General features: G+C 34.9%; 1 protein-coding gene across 8 annotated transcripts in view; it reads left to right on the top strand.

Annotated features, from left to right (window-relative positions):
• Positions 1-11,398, top strand: part of SCRN3 (secernin 3) — a 345,735-nt gene extending 334,337 nt beyond the window's left edge. For all 8 annotated transcript variants that reach the window (XM_082689560.1, XM_082689555.1, XM_082689556.1 and 5 more), the window contains 3 exons: positions 6,059-6,221; positions 7,189-7,369; positions 11,114-11,398. In XM_082689560.1, coding sequence (XP_082545686.1) covers positions 6,059-6,221; positions 7,189-7,369; positions 11,114-11,284 — 515 coding nt within the window. In that variant the 3' untranslated portion in view covers positions 11,285-11,398. The remainder of the gene's footprint in view (positions 1-6,058; positions 6,222-7,188; positions 7,370-11,113) is intronic.
• Positions 11,399-14,026: the final 2,628 nt, after the last annotated feature.

The raw sequence follows: 14,026 nt of genomic DNA, 5'->3' as shown, positions 1-14,026 counted from the left end.
GATCATGACCTGAGCTGAAGGCAGCTGCTTAACCAACTGAGCCACCCAGGCATCCCAGTTTTGTCATATTTTTAACAGTTGCACAGTTTTCTATTATTTTGGTAGCTTATTTCCATGTGGTTATATTTTAATCATCATATAGTAAGGATTAATTAATTGAGTTAACAAATTTCTCATTATTTAGGTTTTTTAGTTTTTCATTATTGAAAATTATATAATATGCTTATAGATTATTTATGTTCCCATCCTTGACTATTTTCTTAGAATATGTTTCTAGAAGTAGGATGTAGGTTCAAAGCATATACGTGTTTTAAGTCTTTTGAAACACACTATCAAAATGACCACCAGAAAAGTTGCATCAATTTAAATTGCCATCAGCAATATTTGAGTGCCATTTTAATATATTTATCAATATAGGATATTATTTTTGTTCAACCTTGATAAAATGTTTGTAGCAGAGGGGTGCCTGGGTGGCTCACTGGGTTAAAGCCTCTGCCTTCAGCTCAGGTTATGGTCTCAGAGTCTTGGGATCGAGCCCTGCATCTGGCTCTCTGCTCAGTGGGGAGCCTGCTTCCCCACCCCCCACTTGCCTCTGTGCCTACTTGTGATCTCTGTCAAATAAATAAATAAAATAAAATAAAACAAATAAAATAAAATAAAAAGAATTTTGTAGTAGAAATGGCATGTTACTATTTTTTTTTAAGATTTATTTATTTATTTATTTGACAGACAGAGATACAAGTAGGCAGAGAGGCAGGCAGAGAGAGAGGAGGAAGCAGGCTCCCTGCAGAGCAGAGAACCCGATGTGGGGCTCGATCCTAGGACCCTGGGATCATGACCTGAGCCGAAGGCAGAGGCTTTAACCCACTGTGCTACCCAGGTGCCCCATGTTATTATTTTAAAATAGAAGATTAGACATATTCTTATGTATCCTTATATTCTTATGTTTGTTGAAAAATTGTAATTTTTATATTTTTAAGTTTTATTTATTTAATTTTCCTGCTTTTGTTCACTGCTTCAGGTAGTCTGTATTTTGTCCCAAGTTTATAGTTATTTAAGAGAGGGTTGGTCTGATAGGAGCTTATTTGGCTTAATTAGAAAGCAGAACTCCTTCCTATGTCCCTTAACAGGGGGATAATAATAATGATAATAATAATGATCCCATTATTTATTATAGAGAGAGGGCATACAAGCAGAGGGAACAGCAGGCATAGGGAGAAGCAGGCTCCCTACTGAGCAGGAGCCCTCTGTGGGATTCCATCCCAGGACCGATCATGACCTGAACCAAAGGCAGATGCTTAACTAACCACCCAGGTGTCCCCAAAAGTTGTAATTTTTAAATTGCCCATTTATTAATATATCTTTTCCCATTTTTATATTTGGTTACTACTAACTGTTAAAAAACTTTTAGTATATCTTTGTCCCTTTGCTTCCAGATAGCTCCAGAAAAGTACCTTCTATTTAGATTACTGGGTGGCAGTTAACTACTAAATGGGTCATTCCATTAATATTTCAAAATACGTGACTAATATATTCTCCTTCACCTGAGGGATGGAATGGTTCTGTAAACCAATCAGAAAGAAACTATGTGGAGACAGAGCAATGATTGATATTTGCTTCTTAGGTATTCATTAAACACATTAGCAATCTGTTAGTTATTTGGTATGACAGAAAAAAGTTTGTGACAATGGTTTTAGAATGCCTTAATGTCATTGTTTTCTAAATATTTAGTATTTTATATTTTGCTTTCCAGAAGAATGTCTTATCATCTGAAAGGTTTTTTTTTTTAAAATAAGGTTTCTTAATGTTAGTTTGTCATTTTATAAATAAGTTATTTAAACTACCTTTTATTCCCCATGTGGGTGGGTGTGTAGAAAATGCTAAAATGTGTTATTCTAAGGAATTTTAGGCTTATTGTGAAAGTAGAGACTGAGTAGTAGTTGCACCAGTACCTATTCCCATTTATTAAAAGCTATCAGGGGCTGGACATTGTGCTAAGTGATTGCATTATCTTCTCTAAGGAACTATGTGAAGTAGGTATTATCTTCATTTTACAAATGAGGAAATTGTGCTCTTCATTTATCTCCTCTATGGAACTGAAAAAAAATGGATTCTCTTACTTGAGCTTATATTTCTCTCAGTACCTAGTTTAGTGTCTTGCATGTGTTTAATATGTATTTTTTAATTAACAAAGGATTGTTAGTTGAATTAAATTAAATTGTAACTTACAGATAATTTAACAAAGATCGCTGTTGTGTACTTTTTTCTGGCAATAAATTTAGAGGCTCAGGACATAAATTAGGAAGTATTCCTTAAAAAATGAAGAATAACAACATGTAATTAAGGTCGAGAGGAAAATATCAAGAATCCTAGGGTTCAGGATAATTGGACAAAAGAAAGAAAAAATAGAGGTAATTATAGATTAATTAGCCACTGCATCCTCAAAATTCTGTTATGTTTAACTACAAAATAGCTGGATTATATATAGATTTAAAATGCATACATGATTATAGCAAGAGTTGCATCTGACATGAAACTTGTTTTTCTCCCCAAATATAAAGTACAGTTCATCCAGCTTTCTGTGCTTTGCCAAAAGAATAAATGTCTTTCCAATACTTTCATAGAAAATTGTCTAGTAGAACATTATAGTTAATTTTTCCTATGATTTTTCTAGATGGAAGAGCCTACCTTTCTCCTTTCCAGCTACCTGATAGCTATTAACTGTGCTGCATGTATATCCAAATTGTATCTATATTCACTCATGTATTTTAAATAACTAGTTTAAATTGCGGTGAAATTGCACCCTGTGTTTTGCATTCATTTTACTGAACCCTGCTACTGCAGTCTCAGTACTTATTCAATGCTTGCTAGTGGATTACTTACAGCTGTCCTTCTCAAGTGATCATGTAAATCCTCCCTTCATTTTGAGAATTGTAGGTTTTGAATACAGAAAACATTTTCATAATACCTGTATTATCTCAGTGTTATGGTTCTGACACTGTTTTCATTAAAACTTGCCACTTATACGAATTTAGATTTGAATCATTTTAAAATCTCACTAGGTGCAGAAGCTATGTGTCTGATAGATAGGTGTGGATGGTAGGCTTTTGCTTTATTGTTGAGTTTTAATGTTAAGGGCTGTTTTCAGATACAGTCTCTTTTTTTCTTCCTGCATTTTCTCAAAATGAATGAAAGATTTGTTCTTATAACAAGTTATCTATAAATTATCTTTCTTGAATTTGAAGTCATAACTATCCTAAGGAGAAATGGAAAATTTGCTATTAGCATGAAACAGTTGGTAACATATATGATTGAGTGTGTAACATTAGATTATTTTATAAGTCAATTTTATTTTAATTTGAAATGTCACAGAATCACATTTTGAGTATAGACTTGCTGTAAGCCTTTTTCTTTTAATTATTCCCATATATCATGGGAAAGGGTGGGGGGAATTCTTGCTTTTTATGCTTTGTCTTTTTGAGTTATTAAATTTTCTTATTCCTTTCCTTCATTGTAGTAAGGTATTAGGAGAGAAGAAACATACCTGTGGTCAACCAACTGTGTTAAATGAAAGTTGTTTCTTTAGAACTAATTTTAATGCAATAATCAAACGTTGCCAATATAAAGTATCTGAAAATATCTGATGGCAGGAACTATATGTTTTATGGTTTTTTAACTGTACTTTTTACAGTATCTATCAACAGTCTATTATGTTCATTACTATTACTGAAAAATTGATACTACTTGAGGGTAAAAAGGGACTGATGGGAGGCTCAGTAGTGGAGTGGTTAAAAGCACTGAGCTGGACTTCTGCTTCTGGTTATCAGCTAACCTCCCCCCAAGAATAACTATAAAAGCCAGAGGAATAAAAGCCACTGTTTGAAGGTATAGGTGAGCACCCAAAACAGTTAAGACATGAGAGCCTAGATCCAAGAGATTGAGAAAAGATTAGCTACACTTTGAGAAGTACCTGACCTTCTATGTCACAATTTCTCCTTAAAGCAATTTTTGACTTAGCAGCACAAATGTAGGATGAGACATTGAGAAATTGAGACAGAAGTAGTTCCTAAAAGCCTAAAAAGCTAAGTAGAGATTTGGAAATCTCACACGGCCTTGGACAAAACTTAGATCTAATAGCCAAGCAGGAAGAGGCCTAGGGAACACCCTGGGCTTTCAGTTGAGACACCAGAGAAGCTATAATAGGGAATAGACCAGTCTCAACTGGATCAATAGATAATCTACTTACATTCTGTTTGCCAGAAGAAAATTAAATCCTTTGTTGAGGAAAACATCATGAAGAGTTTCTACAAACTTTCGTCCGTGGTGTCCAACATTCAATAAAAAATTATCAGACATGCCAAGGAATAAGACTAAGTGACTGAAAACCAAGAGAAAGCGAAAGTAGAAAGTGACCAACTGGTATCCACAAACTAGCTTCATCAGACACAGACTTAAATTAGTATGTTTTGGGCTAGGCGGAGGTGGCTCAGTCAGTTAACCTTCTCCCTTTGTCTCAGGTCATGCTCTCAAGGTCCTGGGGTCAAGTCCTGAGTTAGACTCCCTGCTCGGTGGGGAGTCTGATTTTCCCTTTCCCACTGCCCCGCCTCTCATGCTCTCACTTTCTCAAATAAGTAATTTTAAAAAATTATTTTTATGATCATGTAGTAGTTAAAGTAACATTCTCTTACCACTCTTGTTGGAAAAATTATATTGGATTTACTCATTGTTTTAAGAATTGGCATATTAAAATTCTAACCTAAATTTTGTTAACAATAAGCTTATGTAAATTTATTTTTGAAATATTATTTTCATTTTAAAGACCCAATCAATCCTTTCCTCTACTATTTACCAAGAAATTTTGATTCTCATTTTAAATGTGCTGCTTTAAAAGGCTGTTTTCTAGTGCCATTTTCTTTTGATAATGAAAATTTCTTATATTTATCAGAGGAAGGCTTTTAAACCTATTCTGATTATTCATCTTGTCATGAGATAGTTATATCCTGAATCACATATTTGACTATAGAAATGTACAGCAAGGAGCAGAGCTGTCTGAAGGCATGATTGGCTTTTTAAACTTTTTTGTGGAAATGCCTTGCAAATATGGAATTCTGAGGCTCTCTGTAACAATGGTCGTGTTGTGTTTGCTGAAGAGATAAAATAGATGTTTTTCTATTTTTTTAAATATCAAACTTCACATATGAAAACAGAAAACAAAATATAATACCATCTATTTTCATTGCACACAATGGCATTTAAGTTTCTGATTTTTTAAAAAAATTTTATTTATTTATTTGTCAGAGAGAGAGGAGCGAGATTGAGCACAGGCAGACAGAGTGGCAGGCAGAGGCAGAGGGAGAGGGAGAAGCAGGCTCCCTGCCAAGCAAGGAGCCCGCTGTGGGACTCCATCCCAGGATGCTGGGATCATGACCCGAGCTGAAGGCAGCTGCTTAACCAACTGAGCCACCCAGGCGTCCCGGCATTTAAGTTTTTTAAGTAGCCCAGCAGAATTATGTTCATAAAGATTCCATTAACCAATAATATGTTTTGTCTCCTTCATTCCCACTCTGGTTAAAATTCACATGTTATTCATGTCAGGTACAGAAATTATTAAAGGAAAAGTAGTAGGTTATTTTATAAATAACATCTTGTATAATTTTGGAAACCAAGCACAATATTCTCTTAATATTTGGTTCCCAGAATGGATAGACTCAGATAGTAGTTACTGATATTGCATTGCTAACTAAATTCACCTTAACATTTTTTTTATCAAGGACAAGACTGAGCGTATTTTGCATTTTTTATTCCTTCTTAGGAAGTTACGATTTTACCTAAGTGGTTTTGAGACTTTGTATTTTATATTTTTCTAAAAAATCTTCCTTACAACAGCAGAATGAGACTAATAGTTATGATATAAGGTTTGTTTGTAGTTAACATCTAATTTATCCCTAGATCATTATCACACGTTATATACTATCAATAGAGAAAGCAGTTCATATTTATAGTATATCAGTCTACAAATTCATATGTATCTGATGATTTTTAAAAATGAATTCCCTAGGAAATATAACTTTTGAAACAATGATGGACATTCTCCGAGATAAACCAAGTGGCATTAATATGGAGGGAGAATTCCTGACCACCGCAAGCATGGTTTCTATTTTACCTCAAGACTCCAGCCTTCCTTGCATTCACTTCTTCACAGGGACTCCTGATCCTGAGAGGTAAAGTCATAAAATATCGTAAACCAGCAAGGGGTCAGGGAGTAGGGTATTCACTAGTCCTTGGTGATTTTGCCAGGCTAAATTTTTCTTACACAAATATGACAGTTATTTTTGTATGCATTTTCTGTTCAGGTTGTAGTATTCCATTATCACATGTACATAACCGCCATAGCTATTTTCATTTTTATAGTACAGTATTACAATATGTTAACAGATTCTTATATGCAGTTATCCCTACTCTCTTCCCCCACATATATTTAAAGTTGTCAAGAAAAGTAAGGTAGATGGTTTTCTTTTGCAGATTCAATATTACAATATTAGATGATTAATAACAGTAAAATATTAAATGATGTAGTTGTGCCAGATTTAGGTGGTTACTTATCTACTCATATCTAGAAAATACACGCATATAAAATTTAAACCATCAGTAGTTGAAGTTATATCTCAAATAGGATTTGTACAGACTAGTCATTAGTGTCTCTCATAGAACTTAATGTGCACTAATATTTAGAAATGATCTTATAGTCACTATCTCCTGGTATTATGGTCTTTTGTGTTAGTAAAGATATTTTCAAGAATATTGGATGAGACTCATGAATATCTTATTAATACTGCTGCTCTTTTTCTTTCCAAATCCTAATCCTCAATCTGTAGTACTGAGGATTGTTCTTACCCTTCAGCTGTGGAGTTTGCAGTATAAAATGATGAACTATAATTTCACTTGGGACTGTTTCTGTGCCAGCCCCTTTGTTAGATTCCTGGGAATACAGGGCTAAAAAAAGTGTGTTTCCCAGCCCCAAAGAAGAGCCCAGTGTACCAAGACAGACAGCATGGGTATAACTAGTATGACAAGAACAACTAATATGTAAGAAATTAATAGAAACTAGAGGGAATCTTAAAAGATTTAGAATGATGCTAAATATTTTTATATCCCCATAAGCCAATTATTGAAGACTTTTTCTTCTAGATCCGTTTTTAAGCCTTTCATATTTGTACCAAATATTCCACAACTCTTGGATACGAGTTCACCAACATTTGGACATGAAGATCCAGTTAAAAAGAAGCCACGTTTTCAGTTTAAGCCTGACAGAAGACACCCACTCTACCAAAAACATCAACAGGCATTGGAAGTAATAGATAAAAAGGAGGTATGATTAAATTATATTCTGTTTTGTCATTAAGAATAGTTTCAAGTATGATTCAATCCACATTTTGAACTTCGGAATTTCAGCTTTCTTTCCTTCCTTCATCTAAAAATAGGTTTAAAAATCGTTTAGATGTTTAGATTATAGAGTTGTAACCGAAGTTTAAAAATAGTTGTTAAAAATGCATTGTGAATCTTTCAGGGAAGTTAATGTATTAAATGTAGTAACAGTACCTCACATTTACTGAGCACTTACTATCCACCAGCATCATGGTACCATTATGCAGAATATTTTATTTAATCTTCACATTCTTTGTGAGCAGCTACTATTATTATATCCATTTTACTGATAAGGAATCTGAGGCTTGGGTAGTTTAAGCAGCTTACTTCATTTATATCTCACACCAAAAATGACAAAGCTACTGGAGGGCAGTTAACATGGCCTCTTACATAATGTTTGTAATCATATAGCCTTAGATTGATTTTTAAAAAGATTTTATTTATTTGGGAGAGAATGAGAGAGAGAGAGAGAGAGTGCATGCTTGGCTTGGGGGGTCAGAGGGAGAAGCAGGCTCCCTGCTCAGCAGGGAGCCTGATGTGAGACTCGATCCTGGGACTCCAGGATTATGACCTGAATCACAGGCAGTTGCTTAACCAACTGAGCCACCCAGGCACCCAGCCTTAGAGGTCTGTTAGCCTTCTAGTCTATTAAAAAATAGACTAGAAGGAAATAGAAGGGCTACCCAAAGTTTTTTTTACAGAACCATCAACTCATTTCCTTCAGTGAAGGAAAAGATTGGCCATCTTATACCTTTTCTCACCTGTTTATACCAGCTCCTGATTTCTATCATCTATAATTTCTTTTAATTCATCAAAGTATATACATATACTTTATATGTATATACAAAGTATATACATATACATATACTATATATATACATATATGTATCTACACATACATTCTATGTAATATTAATTAAATTAATTGTCCTTCAGGTAATTATTTACTTGCTTTTGTCTGTAGTATGTTGGCACAGTTGCCATTCCCCGACCTGCTTTGCTTACACTTAAAAGCAGAGAGTTCTGTCCAGACCTTCTATTTGCTGTGAATTCTTGACACTGTTCTTAATTTATTTTGGGCTACTTTGCTTTCACTTCAAACTTTGACTGTGGGGATGCCTGGGTGACAAAGTCAGTTTAGCATGTGACTCTTGGTTTCAGCTCAGGCCGTGATCTCAGGGTCATTAGATTGAGCCCGACATGGAGCCCAGCATCGGCCATGTGTGGGCCCCATGCTCAGCAAGGGGTCTGCTTAAGAGTCTCTCTTCTTCTCCCTCTGCCCCTCCCCTCCTTTAAATAAATCTTTAAACGAAAAATGAAAACTTAGAGCATAAACACTTTTTGTAGCCTGGTGGCATGGAGTGAGAGGCAAGCAGTTTGTCTTAGAAGCCCATCACATGTGTCGATGAGAGCGCAGTCCACTGGCCATACACTGCCGTACAGTGTGTGGGCTTGGCTTACCCTCTAGACTCAGCACAGCCCTGTGAAGAATGATGAGCCCTTTGGCTCTTCTTGCTCAAGTTCTTCAGTGATGTGTTTCAGACTGTTGGCTCTGGGGGCATTTTCCCTTGTTCCTCCCTGAGCAGCCTCCACACTGCACTAATTGCTTACTATAGTTCTCAAGAGTTGTCAGCTTCCTTTCCCCCTTAATGCTGCGTCTGGTAGGTTGATTTTGTAGACTTATTATTAAATTTTTGTTTCATTAAATTGCTGATTGACAGTTTTCTGAGCAATACTGAAATTAAAATTTAAAAGCTGTTGTTACTATTTTAGGCTTTAATAGACATTAAATGTTAGATTGACAACAGAAAGCAGTGGAAAGAATAGAATTTAAGGGAAGAAGTGTCAAAGAGCTGGGTTCTAGTCTATTTTTTAAAATTTAAGTATAGTTGATACACAATGTTAACATTAGTTTCAGGTGTACAGTATAGAGATTGGACAATTCTGTACATTATACTATGCTCACCCCAAGTGTAGCTGCCATCTATCACCATATGTTATTACAATACCAGTAACTATATTTTTTATGTGCCTTTTATCCCTATGACTTATTCATTCCATAATTGGACATCTGTATCTCCCTCTCCTCTTCACCCATTTTGCTCCCCCTCAATCCCCTCTCCTCTGGCAGCCATCAATCTGTTTGCTCTGTATTTATGGGTCTATTTCTGCTTTTTGTTTGTTTATTCATTTGTTTTGGTTTTTAGATTCCACGTCTAAGTGAAATCTTATGTTGTTTGTCTTTCTCTGGTCCTAATCTACTTTTATGTCTTAGAGTCAATGCTACTGACTTTTAATTTACATTTTTTAAAAGATTTTATTTGAGAGAGAGAGCGAGAGCCTGAAATCACGAGCATGAGTGGTGGGGAGGGGTGAGGAAAGAGGGAGAAGCAAGAGCAGGAGGCTCCATCCCAGCACCCTAAGTAAGATCTTGACCTGAGCTGAAGGCAGCCATTTAATCAGCTGAGCCACCCAGGTGCCCCTTAATTTACATTTCTTGATTATTAATGAGGTTAGAAATCTTCTCATATGTTTATTGGCCATTAGTATTTCCTCTTAAATGACTTAAATGCTTCTTTTCCTTAGCCTACTTTTCAGTGGTTTCTTGGTTGTTTTTGTCTTTTGCTTCAAAGAGGCAAAAATATGTGAATTTTGAGTCTTTGTTATATTGCAAATTTTTTGTCTCAGTTCATTGTTTTATGTTTAGTCAATTACATTTGTTAGTCTTTTCCTTTAAGGCATCTTGATTTTATGTTTGAAAAGGCTAGCCTCACTTCAAAATAAATAAAACTTCTGTATTTTCTTCCAGTATGTATATGTGTATTTGAAAAAAATATTTAGTTCTTTAATTTTGGGAAATTTATTTTTGTGTCTGTTATGAAGTAGGGATCCTACTCTTTGTTTTCCAAGAGCTGACTAATTATTCCAATGCCATTTATAGACAAAATACATTTTTCCCACTGTTATGTAATATAGCGTTTCTTAGAAAAAGTCAATACAATTTTATTTTAAAGTCCACATTAAGGTTAAGAATCTTTGTCTTGTGAAGTTCTGCCCCATAATTGTTCAGATTTTTAAAATTATTCTTATTTTCTAATAACTTTCTTCTTACATACTTTTCCTTTCAGTACCTATTCTAAAACTGGTTATTGCTTCATTCTGTAAAAGTCATGACTGGGTACCCTTCTTGAAACAGAGAAATCACAGGGAGGAATCATTGAAAAAATGTCTTTTCTTTTAGTTGTTCTTTCCTTTGAATATTGCTGTTCTTTTTCCTTTCTTTAATCTGATAATATTGATTTTAAGTATAGAAGCTCCAACTTCATAAAGATCTTAGCCTCAATTTTTAGCAAACTTCCCCATCACAATTTCATAATTTCAATTGTCCTATTATTGGTCTTTTAGGTTTCTTGCTTATAGACTAATCCTACACAACTATTCTTATCTTTTCTACTATTTTCAATTTAAAATACCTAGTAAATTGGGGTTAATCTGTTAATTCAATCTAGAACAATGATTTTTCCCAAAGCATTTCATTCCTTCTATATCTAAAGAATAAGAGGAAGGGAACCAAACTAGAAGTAGAACCCAGAATGAACAAATCTTGTCTGTAGAGGTGAGCTGGAATTTGGTTAGACTTGTATGTGTATGTGTATGTGTTTATTTATTTTTATTTTTAATTGTTCAGGAAAAAGCCAAAACCTTGTTGGACAACATGAAGAAACTGGAGAAAGACCTATTCAAAGAGATGGAATCAATTCTTCAAAACAAGCACCTTGATGTGGATAAAATAGTTAATCTCTTTCCTCAGTGTGCAAAAGATGAAATTAGAATTTATAAGTCAAACATTAGTCCTTAGTGGTCATGTATGGTGAGCAATCTTCTTTAAAGTCAGAATCTATCACCTATCATCTATCATCTATCACAATGTTATCATTGGTAAATGATAACCTAATTTAAGCAGATCTGATTATTCTTTTTTTTTTTTTTTTTTTTTAAAGATTTTATTTATTCATTTGAGAGAGAGACAGTGAGAGAGAGAGCATGAGCGAGGAGAAGGTCAGAGGAAGAAGCAGACTCCCGATGGAGCTGGGAGCCCGATGCGGGACTCGATCCCGGGACTCCGGGATCATGACCTGAGCCGAAGGCAGTCGTCCAACCAACTGAGCCACCCAGGCGTCCCAGATCTGATTATTCTTTAATAGCATTTACATTAATGGCCTATGAGAACTACATATAGCCTTGCTGAAATATTGAGAATGAAAATAACATTGGAATTAGGCATGTATATCATGGGATAGCCAGGAGGTATTTCATATATTTATTTGCCTATTTTTTTTAGCCATAATACCTTTTAAAAAATTGTAATAATTAAATATTTAATTCTTCATAAAACAAAAAATATTAAAATAATACATACATTTATGTTTATTATAGTTATGTTTGGCCTCAAATAATTTTCTCATTTACAGAAAGCAGATTTTTTTTTTAGTAATGGAAAATATTGTTTCTCAAGTAATGAGTTTTTCTCATTAGGCACATACTAATCATCTCTAACAAAATATCCTAAATTTACACATTGTCTTATTATAGTGTATTAATTATGCAAATGCACTTTTATTAAACTCAAACATGCTTTTTGTCAAGGCTTGGCTGACCAGTGAGCTTTTAGCTCTAATTATCAAGCAGTTTTTCAGCCATGCATCTTTATAGGCTTTAATATTTTTAGAAGAGCTTGTCTGGGGATTAGGAAATGGGATAAGGGAACCGAGATCTTAGGAGACACTATTTATGTGTCTCAAATCTTTCTCAAATTTTATTTCTGTTCACTCAGTTAAAAACAGCAACAGGAGTGAGACAGTGGCAATGAATAGGATCGTTAGTGTATTATGAACGTTAAGAACATTATAGTGTATAGCGTATTGTGAACATTATAAATGAGTAATATCTACCCAAAGTTTATAAAACTTTGTCAAAGTTATGTAGAGAGGACTCAAAATTGCAAATATAAACAAAAGAAAAATCCAACTCAAAATAACACTATTTATTGGTTTCTACAAATATCTATTTTAGGTATTATCATATTTATTGGTTACTGTCACTGTAATTAGGATTATGACTAAAGTAGTGGATCACTGTATCTAAAGAGTGCCAGGAAATTTTTTTTAAAAGTTCTTTCATAACAACCATAATCTGTCTGATGTTGTTCTTGTCTAATACAGGGCTGCCATTACAAATGAAAAGATATTTGTCTCAAGGATTCAGTTAATTCTGTTTGCCTTAGATATGGTTCAGTGTTAGCTTCTCCCCAAATCATGAAGACCCCTGGCCAACCCCTACACCTCTCTTCTCTCTCTTAATATATGAGGAAACTAAGGGGAAGGAGTCCATTCATTTATCCAGGGACACATACTTGAATCTTATTTCTCTCCCTAGGGCTAACATATTTTCTCTTTCTCTTCCCACACCACCCTTTACTCAGTTAGCACCATCTTTCACCTGGACAACTGCAGCTGACTCTTTCCTATACCCATTCTTGTTCTCTATCTCCATTCACATGGGTCTCCACAGACTGATCTCTAAGGAATGTAAATCTAATTATGAATTGCCCTCCTAAAACTTTTTTTTTTAAGATTTTTATTTATTTATTTATTTGACAGACAGAGATCACAAGTAGGCAGAGAGATAGAGGAAGAAGCAGGCTCCCCACTGAGCAGAGAGCCCGATGTGGGGCTCAATCCCAGGACCCTGAGTTCACAACCTGAGCTGAAGGCAGAGGCTTTAACCCACTGAGCCACCCAGGCGCCCCCCTCCTAAAACTTTTTAAGAAAATATTTTTTATAGCAAGTTTTAGATTTAGAGCAAAACTTAACAGAAAATAGAGTTCCCATATACCTCCTGTCCCACCTCCAGCATCCCCCTCTATCAACATCCCACACTAGAAAAGTACATTTGTTATAACTGATGAACCTATATGGACATATCATTATTGCTCCAAATCCATAGTCTACATTCGGGTTCACTCAATGTACCTTCTGTGGGTTTGGACAATTACAATGATGTGTATTAATGATCACAGTATCAGACAGAGTAGATTTACTCCTCTAAATATCAGCTGTGCTCTACCTATTCATCTCTCCCTCCCCAAATCCCTGACAGCTACTTATCTTTTTTACTGTCTCCATAGTTTTGCCCTTTCTAGAATATCACATAGCTGGAATCATACAGTATGTAGCCTTTTCTCATTTGCTCTTTAACTTACTTAGTAATATGCATTTAAGGTCCCTCCATGTCTTCTTATGGCTTGAGAGCTCATTTCTTTTTAGTGCTGAATAACATTACATTGTCTGGATATCTTGGTTGCTGATACCCACTATTGAAAGACATCTTAGTTGCTTCCATGTTTTGGCAATTATGAATAAAGCTGCTATAAACATCTGTGTGCCAGTTTTTGTGTAGACATAAGTTTTCAGTTTATTTGGGTAAATACCCAGCAACATGAGTGCTGGATGGTATGCTAAGAGTATGTTTAGTCTTGTAAGAAACTGCCACACTATCTTCCAGAGTGACTATGATTTTGCATTCCACCAGCAATGAATGA

Source organism: Mustela nivalis, assembly GCF_964662115.1.
Source record: "Mustela nivalis genome assembly, chromosome: 11".
Lineage (NCBI taxonomy): Eukaryota > Metazoa > Chordata > Mammalia > Carnivora > Mustelidae > Mustela > Mustela nivalis.
This window is presented reverse-complemented; position numbering and strand designations above follow the sequence as displayed.